General features: G+C 41.0%; 1 protein-coding gene across 6 annotated transcripts in view; it reads right to left on the bottom strand.

The window, feature by feature from the left end:
- Positions 1-856: 856 nt before the first annotated feature.
- PRKCA (protein kinase C alpha) overlaps positions 857-23,973 on the bottom strand; it is a 153,682-nt gene continuing 130,565 nt past the window's right edge. For 2 of the 6 annotated variants that reach the window (XM_069032945.1, XM_069032946.1), the window contains 7 exons: positions 23,871-23,962; positions 22,231-22,293; positions 21,451-21,589; positions 15,387-15,467; positions 13,929-14,036; positions 11,392-11,532; positions 857-7,440 (listed from right to left, as the gene is read on the bottom strand). In XM_069032945.1, the coding sequence (XP_068889046.1) occupies positions 7,276-7,440; positions 11,392-11,532; positions 13,929-14,036; positions 15,387-15,467; positions 21,451-21,589; positions 22,231-22,293; positions 23,871-23,962 (789 nt within the window). In that variant the 3' untranslated portion in view covers positions 857-7,275. The remainder of the gene's footprint in view (positions 7,441-11,391; positions 11,533-13,928; positions 14,037-15,386; positions 15,468-21,450; positions 21,590-22,230; positions 22,294-23,870; positions 23,963-23,973) is intronic. The other 4 variants (XR_011155827.1, XR_011155826.1, XR_011155828.1 and 1 more) reach the window with 4 other exon arrangements.

Raw genomic sequence — 23,973 nt, 5'->3', positions numbered from 1 at the left:
GCTGAGCACATTGGATGACAGATGTGTAGTGGACTGGAAACACTGACTCTTTGGGAAAAAACCTGGAATTTCAACCATTCCTTTGGGCAAACTCAGCCAGACTTCTACAAACTACACAAACCCAATAACTGAATTAGCATGAGATTCAATCCTGTGAGAGCAGGCAGGAAAGGGAGTTGTCTGACAAGTTGTCACAATATTTGGACATTGCTTTCGAGTTTTGAAAACAAACCATGTCAGTGTGAACGAGGCTGGTGGACGTGGGGTGAACATGGCTGGTGGAAGTGGGAGGTCCTGTCCTGTCCCTCAGGAGTGCTAAACCAGATATTGCATTACAAAGGAGGGTCCCTGAGGGTCATTAATCACTACAGCAGCCCCTCTTTCCAGGAAGAAGTGGCAGGGGGTGGAATGAACCATCCAGAGCTCACACACTCAAAGTGACAAATTGAATTTGAGTTTTCTTGGGTCTGGCTGCTGCTAAGGAGGGCACATCCCTCCAGCACCAGTCTCACATCAGGCTTTGAAGCAGACCCTCCAATCTGAGACCTCATTTGGCTCCTGGGGCTGTATTTCCCTGTGGCACCCACACCTGGAGCAGCCCAGCACCACCGAGGTCAGCACATAGAAATTCTCTTCCAGATATATCTTTTCCCCAGTTAAGCCTTTTTTTTCCTCTTGATTCATTAACAAGGATTAAAAATGAGCCCAGGTTAAAATTCTGTGCCTGAATGAAGAATCAAGGTCCAGACTGGGCAACTTCTGTGGCTGATCCCACCAACCTCTCTGCAGCCTCTGGCCTTGGGGGAGTCAATTTTGAAAGGAAATTTCATAAAGGCAGACCAAACTCTCACAAAAGTAATGATCAGTATTTTTATTGATACACACTTGCTTTGAAACTACAATTAATACTTAACAAAAGCATTTCATGCAAACAAAGATTGAAGATACTGCGAATTATGAAACAAAAAAAAAAGATGCTGTAATTTGTACATCAGTCTTGCCCACTATACTTCCAATGTTTGGTTTTGTTTTTTAAATCTTTTGAAAAATGAATGGCCTCTCCAAATTTTCTGGTAGCATCTTGCAGATAAACAGTATGAAAATAAATAGTGTTCTCCTCTGTATAAATACAACATTTGAGTCTTAAAATAATATTTAAAATACTAATGAGTTCAAGGTGGGATTAGTCCATGTTTAAAAAAGCCCATTAAAGTAACATAGAGTCATTTGAGAAGTTTCAGGTGTTCTCTGTATTCCTGTGCAAAACCACAGAGTGTTGGGAAATGCACATTTTAAAAAGAGTCAACGAGCTTCATTTTGTTGAAATTGGCATTTTTTACACTCATTTTGATAATACAGGAGCGAATAAATGAAAGGCTTGGTAGGGAATGAGCCATAGATTAAATTTTTATTATCCCTGCAAGAACATTGTTTTTCTGCCCCAAGGCCAGCAGTGGGTACGAACATAGAATATAATGAATATCTGCAGTGAACTGGGGCTCTTGGCCAAGCACTCAGCACCCAGTGATCTGTGGCTCCTGGGTGCCTCGGGACCCAAGCCAGGAGTGTGTGAAACCCTGGAAGGATGGAGCCCTTGGCAGTGTTGCCTCAAGGGGTTCAGAGAGAAGGAAAAGAAATTCAAATAGTTCTCAGGAAAGTGTTTGTAAAGATCAGGAACATAATTTTACTTGCTATTAAAATATTCCTGTCATTAATAATTATAAAAGTAATGAAACATCAGCTGCAGAGTGTCCAATGTAACCAGAGTGAGAAATAAGCTTCAGTGGCAGCCGAGTGTCAATGTTGTTGCTACTCATCCTGCACAGTTTCAAATCATTAACAGACCTGATTTATTTATTTAGGTCAACTGACATCAGTGGAAGATTAAACAGCTTCTGGAGCAGTTTTCTTTTAAATTTGAACTATGGTGTCACAGACAAGGAAAAACAAAAGCACAAAGACACATTTACAACGCGGAAATACATAAAAATATCAACATAAAATATCGACCTGTAATGGACGAACCAGCTGCACAAAGAACAGAGCTCCTCCTTCAGCAGGAGTCAGTAAAAACGGTACTAGAAAACAGCTGTGCTGACTTTATTTACCCAGAGGGAATCTCCCCCTCCAATAATCAGTTCTTCTAAGACTTCCATTGACATGGAATTTTTAAATTGCCCGTAAAAATCTCAGTAGCTGGAAACGAGGTAAGTGCAGCTGACCTACACCATCAGCAAGCATCACTCCGTGCCACACCCTGACTCCAGGTACAAAAGCTGGACTCCAGATTCTGTAACAAACGTATCAGATCTGATTTTATTTCTCTTCAAATGGTTTCAGCAGAGTTACTAAAATTCTATAAAAAAGTAGAAACAGCATGGTATAGCCAGCAGTACCATGTGAATCCAAGAAGCTGATTTAATATTAAAAATTATAATAATACTTACACAACTCTTTTCAGATTAAAAGTGAATTAGAAACATTGCCTAAGAAGTCCTCACCGCTCCCTGTGAGGTCAGTAAGTATTGTTACCCCCATTTTACAGATGAGGTAACTGAGGCAGAGAGGTTAACAAGCGGCCCTCTCCCTCTCAAGGTTGTAGTGCATGATGATTATTCCTGATAAGGCTATTTAATTCCCAATTGCTACTGGCACAGTGAGGGAATCATGCATGTTTATGGAATCAAATCTTACTTATTTTGTACTTATTTCTGCAACTCAGCTATTTCAGATCCCATCTACAAGTGTGGGGCCGAGGAAAAAAAGTGCTTTATAGCTTGTCTACTTTTTGACTACTTGGCAGCTCAGTGCCCACCTACTGAGGGGACACATCAAACACAGCCCACGCTCATGTTTGCAAAGAGACTAAAAACCTAGGTACAATAACTTATGCTAATGACTGAAAGAACTGAAAATCACATTAAATATTTCCAGAAGGTCCGAAAGCCCACTGTAAACTCGATATACTGTAAATATGCTTTCTACTCGCATCAAAGCTTTATTTTTGGATTATTATTATTATTATTATTTCCAATGCTATGCTTTGCACGCTAAGCAGGATCCGCCCCCCCTGCTCACTGCTTGTGTCTCCTATGGCATTTAACTGGGATTGCATCCAGAGGCACCGGCTCAGAAAACTCTTTGCAAGTGGTACCACTCCATCCTTGGACATGTCATCTTTCCAGCTAGAAGACAAGTTCCTCTCTTGCTCGACCTTATTAACTTTATAGAAGCCCAGCATTACTGAATTGGATTTACCCCAAAAGACAGGATGGATTTCAAAGCCAACAGCATTCAGACGTGACAACTTTTTTTAAACCAACAGCTGATTTCCAGAAGAACTTTCTTCAGCTTGTAAAAGGAAATTCAATTGTATTTCTGGAAAGAATGAAGGATCAGAAAGCTAAATTGCATTTCTCCTCCAAACTGCATTAAGAAGGAGTATTTTATTATGGGAATATGCTCTCTCCTTCTCATGTATGTGCCAGCCTTGCTCATAGCACCAAGCCTGGCCAGTAGGTGAAATGGTTGTCCTGGAATCCCACCACCCTGCTCTGGTGACTCAAAGGAGCACAAAAACACCCAGATGCCCAAATAAGGAATTTGCCTAGGAGCCAGTTAAGTCCCATTTGATCCCTGAAAACCCCTTGGAAGTTTTCCATGGCAGACCTGTGCCTTCCCCTGGCAGGAATGGGGCTGCCCTGGAACAGTCTGGGACTCAAGCATAGGGATGGAAATGCAGTTCCCAAAACTTCCACCCCAGCTTCAGTGCAGTACAATTTTCAATTTGCTTTTTGGGAATCTTGGTGGTAATGGGGGTGTTGGGATTACAGTTGCTATTGAACACATGTGAAAGAGAAGCAGCTCTAATGCCTCTCCCTCTGTTGATACATGTTCTCTAGAAAACCAGATCTTGTGAAAAACATTATATAAATAACATCTGCCTCTAAAAAGATATGAAAATTCAGGCTGGATACTTCAGGTTTTCCTTGCCATTATAAATTTCTGGATTCTGAGCAGCCAGTGGGAGTTCCTGGGAAAGGTCAGAGCATGAGCCTTCACATGTGAGGGCACCAGGAAGAGCAGTGACAGGTAACACAACTAATCCCTGCCTTATCCAACCCTGCCTTGCTCCTGCAGGATCCATGAGTTCACAGTACCTTTTTCTTAAGTGTTTCAGAAACCTCCAGAAGACAACACAGATGTCACAAGCCCGGGGACCTGAGGTAACGACGTTAAAGAGGAATTTCTGCTTCTACATCAGAAAAACTGCGAGACAAACACAAGGGCTGAAGAAACTGGTTATGAGAAGTAGCCAGAAGATGAGCAGCTCTGTCCCAGTGTCAGACTGGCTCTGTCCCAGAGTCATACCAGCCCCATGATGCCATGTCCTGGTGTGAACAGCACTGACTGTCACAGCTGTGCCAGCAATGGGACTTCCCTGGACAACTGAGATTTCATCAGGAAAACAGAACTGTGAGAACATCTACCCAGGGGATCTCCTGCCTGGTTTCTGGCTTGGTTCAATTCTGCCTCTGTTCTGCTCTGCTTACTCCCCAGACCTGTGTGCTGGTATTTTTCCCAGTATTTTCCTTATTCAAAAGTGTCTTTTTCACTTCACATTCTTAAAACAAGCACAGTGGCACGTCTTGGCAGACTGGCATAGCTGAGAGTCCCTTCTTTATTAAAATCTGAGACTCAGTAATCTTTTATCTTAATTCAATCTATTGTCTTCTACAGCATGGTACCCAGATTTTACTAAACGTTGGCAGGCTAATAATATTCAGAAAAAAAAGAGAACAAAGTAATGAATGCTGCACTAGGCAACATGCTTCATGGTGAATACCATAGTTTTTGAAGTATATAATACACAAAGGAGAAAATGAACTCCCAGTCTTGGCTGACAACATATTTGACACAGAAAAGTTTAAAAATTTTACTCCTAAAATGTTTGAAAAGTTTGGAGTCCTGTTTGTTTAGGCAACGATCTGAGTTCCTGTCAGTTGGCCAATGCCCCTCGTGAGCCACATCTTGGAATGTCAAGATTTGATCACTCCAAGATGCTCCTCGTGGGAGCTGGGACTACAAAAGAACTAAGGGCAACAATTGGACTCCTGGAGTGTGGAGATTGCACATCCTGGCCCCAAACCCACGTTTTCCAATAGGTTTTCTGCAGGTGCAGAAGCTCAACACAGTCGTCCATCACATCCAAACATGTTTCCCTCAAAACTGCCCAACTCACCCAGGTCACCCCCTGAGGTCCAACCCACCCCTCCTGGCTACCACTTGGCAGGATTGGATCTTTCTGACAGAATCTTTGGCACAGGTTCTGTGTTTTATTGTCATAAAAGATGATTAGAAAGTAGGTTCCCCTCCCGCCCCACCCCATTACATAATCTAGTATAAATTGAAGTCTTTTATGGCAAATATCTTACTTTTTGAATATGTTCACATGCTGGAAAAATTGTAATCAGTCTGCATGCAGCAACAGAGACATCATGCTTCTGGCATCATCATGCATATCTGACAGACAAAAAGTGCCTGTGGCTGCTAATGGGATCAAGGCAGAAAAAAAGGGGAAATGCACCAAATACTATTTTACATGCTGTAACAAAACCAAAATATGCACATAACATTATTTACTGATATTTGAGTTAATATCTTCTGGTAAGTTGTAAGAGGAAATATCAAAATTTTTTATCTAAGTGATAGGAGAGGAGAAGATTGTATTAATTACAGTGTTCATCATTGCAAATAAAGTCTATTTCCTTCTCTGCAAGTAATAAGCAGATGTGAAATGAAAGCCTATTTGAACCTCGTAAAAAACCTGCAGATAGCAATTATTATTTAAAAGTATACCTACTTTTAAAAAAAGAGATTTTACCCTAAGCCAGTAACAATATTCAAAACCTAAAGGAAAAATCAAAACAATAGCAAGAAAACATTTAGCTAAATCTAAACGGTGTCATTCAGAACAAGAACTTTCACAAACAAAGCACGTTGTTTTATAAAATTTTTATAATACTCTTTATGCTTAATACGATTATGTCAATAATATAGATCTGCTTATTATTAACCCTTATTATTAAGAGTTATTACTAAACATGCAAAATTCATTGCATGAAGCATATGTAAAATGTATTAAATTCCATTCTATCAATAAAACGAGTTTTAGGTGCTGCTTCTTTCAGGCTTGATTATTCTACAGCCCAAAGTTTTCTGAATTAAAACTGATTATTTAAGACTAATTCTCACTTGATTTTCATGAGTTATTCTGGAGAAATCAGGAAGTCACTTGGGGCTGCATTTTTTATTAATTTAGTACACATAATGCTTTCTTCAATTTACTGCCCTACACTGCAGACTATAAATAAACACATGTAAATAAGATTTAAGGAATTACAGTTTTGCTTTACATTCCAGGTTAATAAATTTTATAGTAAAATATTGGTATTAGAACCAGTTAACAGTAAACTTGAGGAGTGGTGTAAATTAAATCAACTGAACAGACAATGGCACCCTGGATCACAGAATAATCTCATGGAGATTAAAATTCACAAAAGTATTATTAAAATTATTACTATTATTATTAGTAGTAGTAAAGACAAAATTTCGCCCTTGAGTTTACCACATGCTACTCCTAGCAAAAATCCTAGAGATGTGGCCACCACCCGAGCGCTTTTATTTGGGATCTTACAGGATCCAAGCCTCAGGGTCTAATTTGATTTCATACCCCCTCCCACCCATTCCCAACTTTTTTTTTTCCTGCCATATTTTCCAAACACTTTCAGCCATGTTTTTGCAATGCCTCTGCCCCCAGAGCTGACCCTGCTCAGTCTCTGGTGCTGCTGCTGCCCCTGAACTCTCTGGGGTGTGCGGGGAGGATGTTCCCACCTCCTGGCATCTGCCCCCATGGAATAAATACTCGAGGTGGCTTCTCATTCAGACCATGTGTTAGATTTTTTTCCAACATAAAAGAGTGGAAAAGAGAGCAAAAGGACGGTGGGAAGTTACAAAAATAGAACGTACCAAAACATGGGTAAGTTTCAACAAGTCGGTGGCAACTTCTAGAAGAAAAAGTGGGCACTGTACACTAATTTATCTCCTGTTAAGACAACATTGCTGTTGCAAAGCCCAAATCCTGACTAAGTGGCCCTTCCCTCATATTACACCCTCTAACCCTACAATTTCCAGGCCCAAATGGAATCAACAAGGCAAAAGCCTAAAAATTGTAGGGTTACAACTGTTCCCCACGGCGGGATTTGTTCTGCTGTTTCATACTACGTTTTCTACAATGGGGTGCACGAACTGGGGGTTGACGTAAGAGAACCCTTCAAAATCTGTTTGGTCTATGTTAGCAATGACCAGCTGATCTGGAGGCGTCAACACCGGCTGTCCTCGTGTGAAGAACTTATCGAAGTTTTCAGCCCCTTTGCCACACTGCAAGGAAAGAGAAAAACAGAAAAAAGGTTGAACAAAGGCAGCAATACATTGGCAGAGTTGTCAGGATACATGCAAGGCTTTGCTTCCATAAGATATGAGTATTGAGAGAAAATTTTATTTTCAGATATTTTGACAAAAAATCCTAGACAAACACGGAAGTTTTAATAGCTGGATCCTGATGAAAAGCAGTCAGAAAGGTTTCATCCATCAGCATCAGGTGATGAGATAAAGAGGCTTAAATATTCAGAATTACTGGGATACAAAAGGAAAAAGGAAATATTTTTATAAACCTTTGTTGGCAAGAGATACTTTCTTTGTCAAGTTGTTTCATTCTTTTTAAAAGCCCTACAATACAAAATTAAATTTTTCGTGTTAATTTCTGTTTCCTTTATGATCTGCAAAAAGCTTGATGCAATTCATTTATATGCTTTGAGTCTCCACTGAACAGCCTATAAACTCCTGTGATTTCATAAATGACAGCAGGGCCTCAGTCCTCGGCATGGCAGGAGGGCTGGGCAGGGAGCACATCCCAGGACAGGTCCTTGTTACAAAACTTGCTGTCACAGGTTCCCTCCTTTATTTTCATAAGAGACTCATTTTCTGGCAAAGCCCAGCCAAGAAGGGGGCTAAATACAGCCACAGCCTGAGCGCAACTCCTTCAGAACAGAAAACAAAAGAAACCAGGCTTGTAGAAAGAAGAGTTTTGAGGAATGCAGAAAACACTTGATAAGCAGGGAAGAATGATCAGAGGCATGCTAAAAAATAGGAAGGTGGTACCAGAATGAAATTAATTTGTGTGCAAGAAAAAAATGAATATTTCAGGAAAATGAGGCATTGAATATTGTGGAGAGGTGAGGAGGAAACTGGTAGATGTGCTCATCTCAGAACTACTGTAACAGATCTTCGGACAAAGCAGGTGTGTCATAGAGGCAGTGAATGTTTCTTCCTGTTGTTCCTGACCCTTTCCTCTCTGTCCATCCCTTCAACATCCCTGCATGTGGATAGGAAGGGTAACATTGCACTACTATTTTCAGACTCAGAGGATAACTCGGAAAGGGCAGAATAACTCTTGTACAATAGACCAATATTAAATATTGATTTTTTCTGAATTAATGCAACACAGGTAAATCTGTGCACTTATAGGAGAATGCACTGGAGAGGGGCCCACTGAGGGGATTCAGGTTGAGAGGTTTGGCTCTCCTGGAAACATCCCAGCCACCATTTCCAACCTTCTTGAAAAGCACCTGGCAGGTGCTGGGCTGGACCTGCCATCTGAGCTGAGCTGCAAGAACTTCTGCTGCCTCGGGCACACGTTGGTTCCTATTTCAGACAATGAGCACATTCTCAGGGCTCACAAAGGACACTTGTCCAGCCTTAGAAGAACACAAGCAGAGGGACACTGCACCATGGTCAAGCTAACGGGGCTCTGCTTTCTCCACCCAGGGTTCTGCACCACTCATCGAATGCCCTGGTGCCCCTGAGCTTCTGCATTTTGGGACAGAATCTCTGGAGAACAAGAATGGAAAGAGCTGAACTTTGACAGGGAAAAACCTCTGAATCATTGACATGATAGTCAATGTATCCCCAAATTAAATCAAATTAATTTAGAGGCACAACAGCCAGCTCAGAGCAGCCATAAAAGGGTTATTGCTATAAAGGAAAGTTTTTGCTAAAAAGTTGTTCTACAGATAAGCATCATCTTGCAACATTATGATTTTTTTTCTTTAAAAATTTTTTTTTTCTTCTTCTTTTTTTCAGCAAGTGGAAAGTATTCAAACAAGCTGGATATTGAAACCAAAGTTCCTGAGTCCATTAGGTCTCTCACTATTGCTTATACTTAGTAGAGGCTAAGAAATAAATCACATGAGATATGAGTATACTTTAGGTGAAAATATAGTAACTTATAAATAAATTTGCATCTTCAACTATGTATTTGTCTTCACATTAAAGAGCAGCACTGCTATTGTGAACATTAATGCAGTATTAGAATACAACTGAAATGACAGGACTCCTCAAACTCCTAAACTTGGAAATACGAGGAAAATGTCCTTCTTGCCAAGTAATCATTCTGTGCCTATAACCTGTGAAATGTCAATCTGGAAGGGAACATGGTATTTACAGCACCTAACTGCTGACCCAAAATCTGCATCTCTGTGTTTGAGTAAGGATTGTGGAAGCAGCAGGATTATTCCTGCAGGAAGGCGCTTCCTAGGGAAGATGCACCTACAAGGGTTTCCTGCAAAAACCCACCCCAAAGAAAGCCTATAAATACATCCATATCTTCAAACAGATTAAGGGTGGCATGTTTTTTGCTTCCAAAAATCAATATCCATCTCTGGAGGGATTTAAAAGGTTTGTAGATATGGTGTTTAGGGACACAGATTAGTGGTGGGCTTGGCAGTTCTGGGATAATGGTTGGACTCAATGATCTTGAAGGTCTTTTCCAACTTAATGATTCTATAATTGTATGATACTGATATAAATAGAATCAGCAATCACCATAAATGAGTTGTACATTGGGTATGTAAATACTAGACTTGGGTTTTAAGTTATTTTTGTCTGGGAGAGTCGGGCTCTGTGTGAATCCGCCTCGGAGTATTTTAATAGCAGCCTGTGCAAAGAAACCAGGTCATGATAACCAGGGAGACAGAGCACAGCTGCTCTGAGGAGGAGCCAAGATATGCCAGGGAGCTGTGATGGAACCACACCACACTTTAAGCTTTTAGCACCTTCGTGCTGATGTTTCTTTTAACTTCAAGAAGAGTCTAAGCACTCAGCTCCCGAGCTAATAAAACTTACAGATGTGAAGGTAGATCTGCTTTATGATCAGCTTTAAATTTGACTTGAGAACCATGTAATAAAAAATCTTCCATAAAATATGTTCTAAAGAGCAGCTCCCCTTTGCACAGCCAGCTCTGGGTTGGGCAGGGCTGGCAGCACCACAGAAGTTTTTCACTTATTTATACCCTTCCCTGCATGCAAAATCCACACCATAGCAAAAAGGTATTTCCTTTAGCACTAAACACCCTTCTCAGCTGCAGCTCTCCTCTTGGTGATGTCAAAAAGTCATTTGTATGAAAAAAGTGAAAAATAATTCCAGTATTGGCGTCCCTCTGCTCATTAGTTTGTGATACCTCACTGATTGTCTGTATTGGCAAATAAATCAGTGTACAGACCAGTCACCGTACACCTGAGGATAAAGCCAGCCCGGATTCTCAGCTGAAAAATAAAAGGGTTAGAGAAGAAAGATTCAATGTTAGGACATAACTATTTACAGCTGTTCCCTAAAGCTTTCATTCTTATGTGCAAAGTCTTCCCTTTGCCTTCAATAAAGCACAGTACATGCTGAAAGAAATTCTGGCTCAACAAGCAAAGCTCTTCCAATTCTATTACGCAAACTGCTCTCACGGTAAGGACATCTTTCTACTTGCTTGGATTTCTAAAATGTTCCTGTAGATAGATGTGTGCAAACCAGTAATAATCATGGAAAATAAACCAGGGATTACTCCTACAAACTGAGCAGACATCGCTGTAGGATGGGGAATAAAACCCCCTTTGCTGGGCAGCCAACCATGGAGGAAATTCACCCCTCTAATCCAAATCCCTCAGTCAGATCCTGACTTTAGATGTTGCTCAGAGGAGACAGTTGTTAACCACATTTATTACCAGTCTCAAGTGGCTGATGTGGGTGTGCCAATTTTCCCTGTTTTCAGCTCCTCATGCAGTGTGTGACCATCAAACCACTGAGAGGCTTCTTTGCAAGGCACAGAGTTCCCTGGCTTATGGCACATGGGGCCAAACACGAGCAGGCTCACAGACAGGTCTGCCCTTATCAAATTGCCTCATTTTAGCTGTGGCCCAGATCTGCAGCCCCAGCAGCAATCTCACCCCACGAGGAACAGGGCTGCAGGCACAGTCAGTGAGGGAAGGACCTGGCATCTCACTCACCACTTTAGGCTTGAAAGGTGGCTGAATCTCTCTGTTCTCCAGCTTTTCCCAGTCAATTCTCCTGAAGAAAGCGTGTTCCCTGATGTCTCTTTCACCTTCCAGGCCACAGCCAAGGCGTTTTGCAGGATGTTTAGTCATTAGCTGTTGGGAAGAAAACACCAAATTATTCAGTTTAATGCTGGAAGGAAAGTGAGAGGGACTTTGCCTTGCTTGCAATGCTCTTGTTCCTCTCCTGAAGATACACACTGCTAATAAAATTATTTTGAAAAGCTAAAATTAATTTTTTGAAGAAATTTCTTTTTTGATCACCGGAGACAGCAAACCAGCAGCAAAATTAGGGGCTGAACCAGGGAAATTTTTTGCACTGGGCAGAGGTTACTGCTGGAGGTCCAGGTGGTGCCCAGGACATGCTGCCATCCCTGTTGGCTCACAACTCACTCCTGAATTTCACCTCCAGTCTCTCAGTTTAGTCTTACAGAACTCCAGAACAGCTCCTGCCCTATCTCAACTATCAATTAAACATCATAAATTCCAATGCACTAAAGCTGTATGAAGTACAGCCTCCCCACTCCCCTTTCATTTTTCTGGGGCTTGTTCAAGACATCTCATTTACACAGCCTCCAATTCTTTGGCACCCAGCTGACAACATCTAATTTGTGTTTCCTCCCTTGCATTCTTAATGACATCCTGGTCCATACTATACCCAGTTACAGAGATTAAATAAACTTGGGGAAAAAAAACAGCCCCAAACCCACCAGCCTGGCATGCTTAGAAATTTTAATGTGCTCCCTAATTAGCAAGTTCCTCAGCATTTTCCAGTTGGTGTGTACACTGGGAATTGTGCAATGTAGCCTTAAACTCTTGTGGGGACTTTTTAAAGCTCTTTTACAAATTATATATGATTAATGTACTGCTGGGAGATCAACAGATCTTAAAACCTCAGCTTTACCACTTTAGTCTCCTTCCAAATGTTGAGTTGATCTGATTCCAATTTTGAACCTAAAATAAAAGCAGCTCTAAGCAGGTTTGGCAAGTGGCTGTGCACTGGGCAGGAATCACAGCCTTCTTCAAGATTAACAGCAACTTTCCCTTTTTTGTTACCTGTTCCAATCCCCTTGCTTTAACAGTAGGTGATAAAAGAAAATGGGAGTATTGATTCCAGTAGTTTTAATTCTTTCCAAAGTTGCTGCATTTACCAAACCCAACAAACGCTCAATCAGTGGAATGGAAGTCAAGCAGACAAATCAATTCCAAGAGCCGAGTGGGCATGTTTGTCTTGCCCAGGGGTGCCCAGTCCTAGGATTGCTGAGCTACCACTGACTGCAAGGGTCAGAAGCTTTCTCATATTCTCACATTGACTTCTCAGCTCAGGAAAAATTCCCACTGAAACCTGAGATTAGTTTTTCAGTTTAATGCAGATGAAGAACATGTTAGTATCACAGAAATTTGCCCTTAAACCTCACAGTGTAGGGTAATTTTAGCTTTCTGCCCTCCCTTGGCATGAGCACCCAGAGAGCAGCAAACAGGGGAGCTGAAAGCAGGGAAATCACATCAAGTTCAGACTGTGCTGTTTGAATATGTGATTGTCACCGCAAGGCACCAATCTGAGTGTACTTTACAAAAATACACCATGTTTATTTTATGTTGGCCAGCACATCGACACTGGGATAAGCTCCAAAATTATCAAGGTCTTTCATTTTACCTTCTTGTTCTAAACACCTTTTCTTTTCCTTGATGATTTTCAAGGAACTAATATCGAGCGCATGTGTAATACTCCATAAATGGTTGCAAAGGATGGGAAGAATGTAAATACCAAATTAACTAAGTGCAGTGGTATTTTATCAGTGTATGTCAGACATCAAATAAACCATTACAGAGGGTGGATTGGAAAAGCTGCAGACTGATTGTGCTCTGGAGAATCACATGGAATCAAATGAATTCAAATGAATTCTTTTTTCCTAAGCTAACCCCCTGAAGCCAAATCTAAGCCAAATTAAGCCTAATCTAATTAGAATCTAAGACCAATTTTAGGCCACACAGGTACCACTGGGTCAGGATTTCCCCACGATTTCCTTCCATTTATGCTAAAGATTTTCACATAAGCTCATCTTCACCTACATTTAAAAAGGATTCTGCTAAACTCCTGTGCTCTGATCCTGTCATTAGGCATTCTGGGCTGAGGACTCACTGGAGGATCTCCATCCAAGCTGAGAAATCGCACCCTGCACAATTGGGGCCATGCTGCCGTGGGTCGAGAGGCAAAGCAGGAGGAGACTCTTCACACCATCATCCTGTTTATAAATCCTGCTTTGGACTTGGCAGCTACTGATTCTGACATTTGTTCTTTCCATAAAACAAGCAGGCACAGCAGGAAGAGCCCAGCACTTACCAGTGACACCAAGTGACTATACAGCTCAGCACTGCCTGACAGAAGTTGCACTTTAAAATAGCACAGTGCTGTGTCAAAGCCAGGCAAACCCAGCTATTCACAAGGATTGCCAAAAAGGAATTTAATGATACATAAAATTTTATCTCACCCCCTTGCAGATGGAGACAGCTTCTTTGGACAGTGATTTTGGGTAGGAAACATTGTGCTCCATTATGGACTGGAAAAGTTCGTCTTCGTCTTCCCCATCAAATGGAGGCTGTTGAAAATAAATCACAATTGAGTAACTTACTGAGTTTTCCTTTTCATGTTTTTAAATTCTCCACTTTTTACTAAATGATATGACAATACCATGCCCAAAGAGATCAGTACACAGCAGTGCTCCTTGTCCAGGAATGCTCACCAAACTCACAGCCATCTGCAGCCTGGATATCTGCTGACCCAGAAGCTTAGTGTTTGACAGTCTCAGATTAAAATCAAGGAGAAATGTTCATTTCTGTCCCCAGAATGGCAGCCAGGTTAATGAAATGTCTGCAGGATTATCTTTGTGATCAGCTTTAATCAGTTTTTAAAGCTACTGTGTACCAGACAGGCAAAATAAATCAGAGGGTGAAGTTTGGAGACCAACTTTCAATTACCTTGTGCTAAGGTATATCCATTCCTCACTCAATTCCAGTTAAACTCCAGTTTGTTTTATGTCATGGCTGTAGATTCTGCTTCTGAGACTATTACAAGCAAGGGCTGCACTATATTTTAAAATACAGGGGTAGGATAAATCCCCAGGATATGGGCCCTGTGCAAGGCCCAGCTAATGGTAAATCTCCTGTTCTCCAAAGCATTCAGATGGCCAATATTTGCAATTCAGCCTGTAAACAGCTGCAATTGCTACACACTGAAACTTCTAAAATGTCCACTGGAATTTTGCAGAGAAACTCTTAAAGGCATTTGTTTCAAGTGTATGTTTCAAGCTTGGGAAATGCCTGCCTTTAGCTAACTCACCGAAAGCCAATTGCAGGAATCTTTTTCAACTCAAGACTAATAGAATTCCTTAAAGTTGGTACTTCTCTGCCATTTGCTGCAGCACAGTGTTGTTTCCCTCCCCAAGTGACTCAGAGAGCAGCCTCTCATTAACTTTGCAGAATGAGGGGTCTGTAACTGAGCAGATTTCTAAGTGCTGAGACCCATATTTTACCCTCAGGGCATACAGTACAAAAACTGTATTCTTGGGACTTAACTGCAATGCAGAGCTTATACACACACTCTTATTATGCTTCCCTGTGGTTTCAAACTACTAAATGGTATTTCTTCCACTTGACATGCATTTTCCTGCTCAAGTGTCTCCCTTTCAGTTCTGAAGATGGCTATTTATAACATTATTGCAGTACAAAGGAGCCGTATTCAAAGGCAGAGCTTGATTATGTGGGTGCAACATAAAGAGCTTAAAGCCTAAATACATTCTCAGTTGAGTCAGTCGAGAGTACAAGGAGATAACAGCAGAATGAAAGACTTCAGTCCTATCCTGTAATGGTCTAAACCTTTAGGGAGCCTTGAAACAGCAGCCTTGGAGTGCAGGAGGAGGTCACAGCAAGCACAGGAGGGTGAATCTTACCTGGCCGGCCAACATCTCATAGAGCAGCACACCGTACGCCCACCAATCCACGGACTTCCCATAGGGCTGGTAAGCAATAATCTGCATAATCACAAAAAAAAACCAAAGGAAAAACACCTGTGTTAACAAGCTCCCAGCCTTGTGGCATATCAGGTACATGTGTGACATGCAGAGAAAGACATATTTCCTTGGAAAAGGAAACGTAAAAAACCACAATTCTGTAATCCTCACTCCAGCTAATCACGGGTTTCAGTGGGAGTTGGATTGTTTTCCAAGTGTTAAGTCTAAATGCACCCATGCCCTTGGTACCCTGATATCTTGGAAAAATGCAGCTCTCAGGAGTCCTTGGGACGTACATTTGAGGGCAAAGGAGGAAGTACAGCAGCACAATGTAGGAGACAAGGCAAAACCATTATCCAACAGTTTGTGTCAAAGTTTGAAATCATGAGGCTCACCTAACTTAATGGACTATCAATAATTAAGCCTTTCTTTTCAATATTTATATTTTTGTTCTGCTGTAAAAGGAATAAAAATTTAGGAAAAGAGCAAAACCCCAAAAAGCTCAGTTAAGTTTTCCCAAGCTGCATGACTGTGATACTCAGTATGAAATACCAGCTACACCAAAAAGAAAGGGGGTTCTGCTGCTCAGACTAATGGAAATGTCAAGTATTTTCCATCCTCTGGGTTCACATCTGACTCACAAAACAGTACAAATTGAGTTCTGACACAAGGAAAGGCTGCACGTGCCAGCAGCACCTGGGTCCCTCCTGCGTCATCTTCTTTAATCGAGGCCTCCTCAGGGATCAGAGTTCATTTATTGAAGAGCTGCATTTGGTCATGGTGTGGAGGAGTTTGGAGGTGCAGGTGTTCCTCAGATCTCTTTCTAAATAACTGTGAAAGGATACTGTGAACTGTGAAGGGATGCAGGATATCCTAGTCCCTGCCCATCCCCACTGAAGGCAGTATCAGAGCTTTCAACTCCACTGTCTCCACTGGAATGAGCAGGGAACTGAGGCAGGCAGTACTCCAGAGGGGCTTGCATTCATTTTCCTCTTTGCTCATGTTTTTATTCTTTGTGAAATAAATTGCCAAGTCAAGTACACATCGCACATCCTAAATTTTTCAGTTGTCTGAAAGAGAAGTTGAACTGCCAAGTTCCATAGTTGCTCAGGAAAATAGTGAGTCACCAGTGCAATAAAGCAGGACTGCCTGGCTACTAAATGAAATTATAGGCTCTGTGTAAATATATGTCCTTCCCTGAGATACAGCAGCGCACGACTTAAAAATTACTACAATGTTTCTAACCAAAGGATTTAAAAATCAATTGCGCTTTGGAATATATTAGACAACCAGAGAAAATAACAAGATTCTCATCTGGAAGGCCCTACATAAAGGCAGTCTATATTAGTTGTCTCTTAGCAGTAATATGGGCTTAAAAGATATATATTTGGAACATTCATTTCATATTAGACTAGTTGACATACTTGGTTACTCTCCCTTCCATTTCCATCACCAGTAAGTTCCTGCTGGAATCAATATTGCCTTTTGCAACACCAAACACTTTCAAACTTTCATCCAGGAAAAATACTGGCCTTTACACACAGAAGCTGACCAAACATTTCATCCTCAATCCTTCTCTGACAATGTCTCCTTGCCTTATGGAAAAGAATACTTTATATTAAAGAGATATTTTTCAGGTCATTAATTTATAAGGGCAGAATGTTTTGTACAAAAAGTGCAGTCCAGGTATGTGGTTTTGGGAGGATCAGTTTATTTCAATTAGCAAATGAGAAAAGATGGATCCACAGCAGTGAGAAAGAAAACGCTGCCCCACTGCCAAGGTTCTGTACCTGGCAGCCAGGTCTGTCCTGGAGCCCACAGTCTACTTCTGTCCCTATTGTGAAGGAGTTTGATGGGACTACTGAGAGGAAGAAATCATTTAAATGCAGCAATGCAATGTCCTACAGTGAAAGTTGTACCAAAGCACAGACTTGATGCTGATTTTTATCCAGCAAGGGGTGAGTCAAGGTTGGGCTCTTCTCTACAGCATTCCCATCAAGAAATGCAATCTCCCCTATGAAATCTGCCTTTGGGAGAGAATAGCAAACAGAATTATCAAGAGAGGCAGAATTAACATGGAAAAAGCTCCAATGTATGGTCAGCATCACTACAATTTTTGTGCTGTTTGATGCCACATCTGATGAACAGAGAAGTGTCCCTCTGAGCTGGTGTGTACCTCCCTCATCTGAGCCAGTCTGTGACGGAAGAGTGGGAACTGAGACATAAATACAGCCATCAAGGCTGGACAGGTGGCACTGCAAATACAATGACAAACACCTTTTTCATGGACTTATCTCCATGTAGGAAAAGGTGGTGCTGCCACTGTCTGCTGCTGTACATGGGGAGTTTCCTTCCTTTCATCCTATCTGAATACACCCAATTTGAATCACCAGCTTGATCCTGGTAAGGCTGTGGCCCAAGGGAAACCCAGACCAGTTGTTTGCCATGTTCATTCCCCAACGAGCATGGCCCACGTGGAACCTGTGGATAAGCTCCTCGTCCTGGGAGCTGCTCGCAGCACTAATTGGGAAGTGCAAAGGAGAGGGAAGAATGCTCACTTCAAGGGAGGGATTACATGTGGGAGGAAGCAGATGAGCTTTCAATGTACAGTCAAACATGCATTGGTACAAAGTCAGCAAGTTCTAAACGTTGTATTTTCAGCAGTTCCCTCCTCATCACCCAGAATTCATCCTGTGTCACCTCCCAGCTGCTGCACTCAAAGCCATCCCTGCCTGCCTTGCAGCAGCTGCCAACGTCATTCTATCTGCATGTACAATTTCTGGTATCTTTTAGAGCAAATGAGGGCAATATGAACATGACCTCCTCTCTCACCGCAGTGTGCAGAGCAGACCCACAGAGCTGTGAGGGAGTTCCTGTCCCTAGAAGTGAAGACCTGTACCCTCCTCCAGCTTTGATTCCTGATTTCCACTGGCCAGGAAGAAGAGGAAAGCTGATGGGATCCTTCTTTTCTCCTCCTTCTCCATCATGAATTCAAAGGATTTCCTTTTAAATGTCCTTTTGCATTTCAGATGTCTCATTTTACCCATCTATTGCCATGTATTAAGAGCTCTGCCTTTCCAGGTTCTGTGGATTTCAGTGCTCAGAAAGAGCTCAGGAATTTCTCTCATCAAGCAAAATTGGCAGAAGTTTTTTTCTTTTTTTCTCTATTTTGCCTCCAAGGAATGCACAGTTAAGAGCAGGACACAGAGATTAATATCAGCAATTTGTAGGAATATTTAGGTCATTGCAGCTAGTAGCCAGTTGGGATGAAAAGATTATATCCCAGAGGCAAGAGAAAATCTTTTGTGAGCATATATAGTGTCTGCCGGAAAAGTTAAAACTCAATTATTAAAAGAAATAAATATTACTAGCACAAGAAACAGTCAAATGCACTTTCCAAACCTTTTAAATACCTATTTGCCTCCCACAATCCTGGAAAATTTAAGGTTGGAACTGAAGGTTTTGAGGCTGTGAGATGGAAGAGAAGGGAAATGGAATTTAAATTAGAAATTCCTCTGAAATTTGAAATCAGCACTCTGGCTGCTGCAGGGATGCTGATGCTGGGGTTCTGTGCTGGCAGAATCCCTTCCCCCTAATCCTCTTGACATCCATCTCCTCCTGTCTCTCTTGACTGGTCAAGGAAACACAAGGTACTAATTGATTTCACAGCTATTTTACCACTCTGACCATAAATATTTAAGTTCAGCACATCAGGAAATGCTCTGTACAAGATAACCACTTTCTGCCTGAGAGAAGCTGTCAGACCTGGGATCCCACCAGTTTAACCTCTGCACATTTCTCAAATTGCACAGCGTAAGAAAATTAACAATAATTCCACCCCATTATACACCTAAGTAATAGCAAATGGAAGCTTTCCCACTCATAAAAAAAGGAAAACATTATTTTGCAGCACACCAAATTGGGGGGTTCACTTTGCTGAAGGCAGCACTGTACTCCCCTGCTTTTCCATGCAGAGCTGGGACATGGGACACCAGCTGAGCTGTCCCTGCAGGGTCCTTGCAGCTGTGTGTTCTCTGATCTATCTGTGGGCAGGTCCTGCAGGGGCAGCGTGGGCTCCCTCAGGCCCCATTAGAGTCACCACATTATTCTCCAAATGCTGCTGAAAAGAGCTAAGTCTCTATGAGTGCAGCCCACTCACAAGGACTCTACTCCAGACACCTTTAAAAGTTCATTTAGATTTAGCTCCGTTGTCGCCACCCAGCAGGGAACGGCACGGTGCAAATGAATTCTCATTAAAATCTATTATAAATTTATAAATTTCAGCCCATGGAAACACGGGCTGAAACACCTCTGCAAGTGAAGCAGGAACCTTCCTTTGAAGTTTACCACAGAACTAGTTAGCAATCTGTCAGTCACAATCATTTCTTCAGAAACAAAAGAAAATCAGCCAATTAAACAAAATAAAATCAAATCTGTTTGTAAGATAGTAGACTGATTTACTCTCACTTACTGGATGTTTTGGTGAAAGGATTATTTCTTTATATTAAATTCCCAAATAAAGTAAAATAATTCACTCCAGCATTGACCCACACTGAGCATTCTGGTATTGACAAAACGTTCTTTGGCATTAACTGGCACAAGACAATTGTCACAGAAAGGACACTTTAATTTGTAATATTGGCTTCATTCATGTTTTGACAGAAGAAAATGAAATACTACTCTGGTTGTTCTGATATCCTGCTGCAAGCAACAGCAAATGGTGAAAAAACAAGGGTTTATAATACACAATATTTCAATCTGAAAAGCATGAATTAGCAACCGGGAAAAAAACAAACTATTTTTCATTCCAATTTCAGGGAGATGACAAAATTCACCTTAGACACTAATTTACTTGTCCATGTATAAATCTCCCCCATTCCAACAAACATTCAATTACAGCCAGGAATGCTTCAGCCAGAGCTGCCTCTTGCTCAGTACCCAGTGAATGACTGAGTCTCTTGGATCAGGATCCAGCCTCTTGCATCAAATTTGCTGCCAAACAAATCAAGGCTCTTGAAACCTCAGTATGCACAAATACCAGATTTTAATATTCATATATTTGAATTATATCCAAATCACATGTGCTTGTTTTCAATTCTTTAGACCTCAACTACTGAAATACAAATCATATCTAGACTCAAAATCTTAACTCTAAGCTTGTGTTTATCCCAGTGCCTTAAAGCACAACTGTGCTTCTCAGAGACAAATTTTCATTTTAGACCCACTGCAGTTGGTTCAGGCTTCAATGTCATATTCAGTGGCTTGAAAGCTGCACAGGTATGGCCATGTCACAGAATACTCAAGTCAAGTTATGGATTTATTACAACAACTCCACCACTCAAGGCCTAATCTCTCAGCTTTTGGAAAAGGCCTTCAGTGACACCTCTTCCTGAGGTGAAGAGCAGCAGTTCGTGGCACCTGTGCAGCACTTGCAGGACATGGCCTGGAGAAGACCACAGAGAGGTCAGCAAAAAGCTTCAAGACCTCATGAGTCCCTTCCCAAAAACCAGTGAGTGGTTTGTGATTTCTTGAAAATGCCAAACAATCCTTTAAATAAATGTGTGCTGGCAGCTGTGTGAACCTGTGGAGTAGATTAAAGAAGCATTGTTTGCTCCCAGTGAAATATTTGCTCATCTCAGCAACAAGCTCAGCAACACCCATGAAGTTTGTACAACTTCACAAAGTGCAAAGTTTAGTGTAACAATATGTCCAGGCTACAAAATTAAGATCACAAGTTGGTGAACCCAGGTTTTTTTGAGTCTTTTGCTAGAATGAACAAAATCTGAAGCACTTATCTCATAAAAAGTTAAGTTTTTCAATCAACTAGGTATTTCTTAAAATAGTGAAGTCTTATAATCAAATATATCCAGTATATCTGCAGAAGTTAAATGGTGCCATCCATGGAGAATCTGGAGAAACAGCCATCCAAACCCAGTGGTATAAAATGTGTAGGGACAATTTCCTTTCAAGAGACTAAAAGGTTCTTGAAAGGATCAATATTTACCTCGGGTGCAATGTAGTCTGGAGTGCCACAGAAGGTCCTGGTTGTTACTCCATCTAACATGTGTTCTTTGCACATTCCAAAATCAGCAATTTTGATGTGACCTTCTGAATCCAGCATCACATTATCTAATTTCAGATCTCTGAGAAGAATCACAGTAATTAAAGGTTAATGCTTGGGATTAGCTAGGGCCAGCTTATTCTCAATAAGGAATATTTGCAGCTCTTTGGGGGTGGAGGTTCAGGGTGCACATGTGGGGCTGGCTCAGCCTGGAGGGAGGTGGGCAGACATCTAAGAATGATCTTAAGATCATGGAATGGGTTGGGTTGGAAGGGACCTTAGGGATCATCCAGTCCCACCCCTGCCATGGGCAGGGACACCTTCCACTATCCCAGGCTGCTCCAAGCCTGGTCCAGCCTGGCCTTGGACACTTCCAGGGATCCAGGGGCAGCAAAAGCTTCTCTGGGTTGGACAATGAATGAAAGAGGCGTCTGTGTCTGACCCCTCACCTGAGACTTTTGTAATATTATTAAACATCACACAGAAATACAAAAGATAAAGTTTTTCATTTTCAAGAATTTTCATTTGAGCTGGGCAGAGCACAGGTGTCAGAAAGCTCAGGTAAAACAGACCTTCCACCTCACCAGCACCAACACAACAAAAAGAGCTCTACACTGATAGCTTTTTATAAACTGTCTTAAAATACACTAAAACATTTAAGAAACTGATCCTTTTTGCATTTTAAAAATAGTTCAGAAATTAGTTATGTCAGATAATACTCACCTATAAATAATTCCTCTGTTATGGAGAAAGAATAACCCAATTGAGATCTCAGCTGCATAGAACCTATGTGGGAAAAAAAACAACAGATTTCTTATTGCCTCATGATTTTCTTCTGGCAAAATAAATTGGAAATGAGTCATGGTAAAATATGATAATACAATAGCATATGAAATATGTAATTTATGGTCTATATATACAGGTGACATAAAAGACATCTCACTTCAACTGGACCTTAACAGATACATCTTGAGTATTTGATGATAAAATAATGCAGAATTAAAAAAAAAAAAAGGTGAAGGTGGCTCCCTGGACCACAAAAAATGGTGCAGCTGGAGCACAGCTCTTTTTTGCACTGATCTAACTCTGCTGCAAAGGTCCTTATCTCTAATCACACATTGATGAATTCAGGAGGCAGCTCAATGTACATTGCAATTCATATGGCATGAAATAATTTGCAGAAATAGTATTTCTTTATACAGCCTGTTAATGGATTAATTACACGAAGCTAATTAAAATGATTACCATATAAACTATAATTGCTGAATGCAGTTAAGAGGTATAGAGTACTGGTGGCTGTTTGAAGCTGGTTGCTGTAGAACTGTGCAAATTATATGCGAGAGGATTATTTAAAGATGAGATTAATTTTTAGGCTCAGCACAAGGGAGAGGAAGCAACTGAGCTCTGCAACACTTAGAGGTGTTTGTGAACACGTGTGATGAAGATGCAGCACAGGCAAAAGCTGTCATGAAGCACCACAGATTTTGTCAAGTGTTGGCAAGATGCATTAGCTTGGAGTCAAGGATGATCTGACACCATCTCGGTTTTATTCAGTGACTTGTTAAAATGTTTGTCTGCATCTGAAATACTTATATTTAGAAGGCCTCTCATTTCAACAAGCCCTGATGGCTTAAATCAAAATGAGAAATTATTTTAACTGAATGCTTAAAGCAGTTGGTCACCCTTGATTTTAAAGTTTCATTAGTAAATGATTTATGAAACACTAATAAGTGGTGATGAGGTATATTATGAGGATGACTAAAATGGTACTGATGGAACTATTCACTGTCAAATATGCTACAGATAATTTTCAGTTGCTCACTGATGTGCCAGATGTACAATTACCTGAAAAGAACCATGGACATAAACAACTTCGAATCCCTTATTAACTCCTCACAAATACATCACAAATTCTTACAAGCTATACATTGAATTATCTTGTATAAACTGTAATTTATATTGCAATGCTGAGTCTATTTGTACTGCCTTTCTCTGTAGCACTAATTCTGACTGAAGTATTCTACTCACTGGTTTTTTTTTCCTTTTAATATTTCTTTTTAAAAACAACATCAGAATATGAAGTAACATCTTTAATTTCCTGATGCCCTGCTTAAATTCTTGTCACTTTTCAAGTAGCCTCTCCTGCCTTTGTTTGTGCTGTATTTTTGAATAAAGGCACAGCTACCTTTGGTCTATGTGTGCAAACAACATTTTTACCACAAAGTTCAGATTTTGGGCCTTAAAAACAAACAAAGGCCAGCCTGGACTTCACCCTGAGCCTGGGAAGAAGAAGAAACCAAATGCTCTTACAGAGTAAAATCAAGATGATGACATGATTTAAATACATGAACATGAACACTCACACTGCTTGAGGCTCCTTAAATTTTCCTACTTGCTGGATGTGATACATGAGATCCCCACCATTCACATACTCCATCACAAAATAGAGCCGGTCCTAGGATCAAG

The sequence above is a fragment of the Aphelocoma coerulescens genome, chromosome 18 (assembly GCF_041296385.1).
Source record: "Aphelocoma coerulescens isolate FSJ_1873_10779 chromosome 18, UR_Acoe_1.0, whole genome shotgun sequence".
In the NCBI taxonomy this organism is placed as follows: domain Eukaryota; kingdom Metazoa; phylum Chordata; class Aves; order Passeriformes; family Corvidae; genus Aphelocoma; species Aphelocoma coerulescens.
This window is presented reverse-complemented; position numbering and strand designations above follow the sequence as displayed.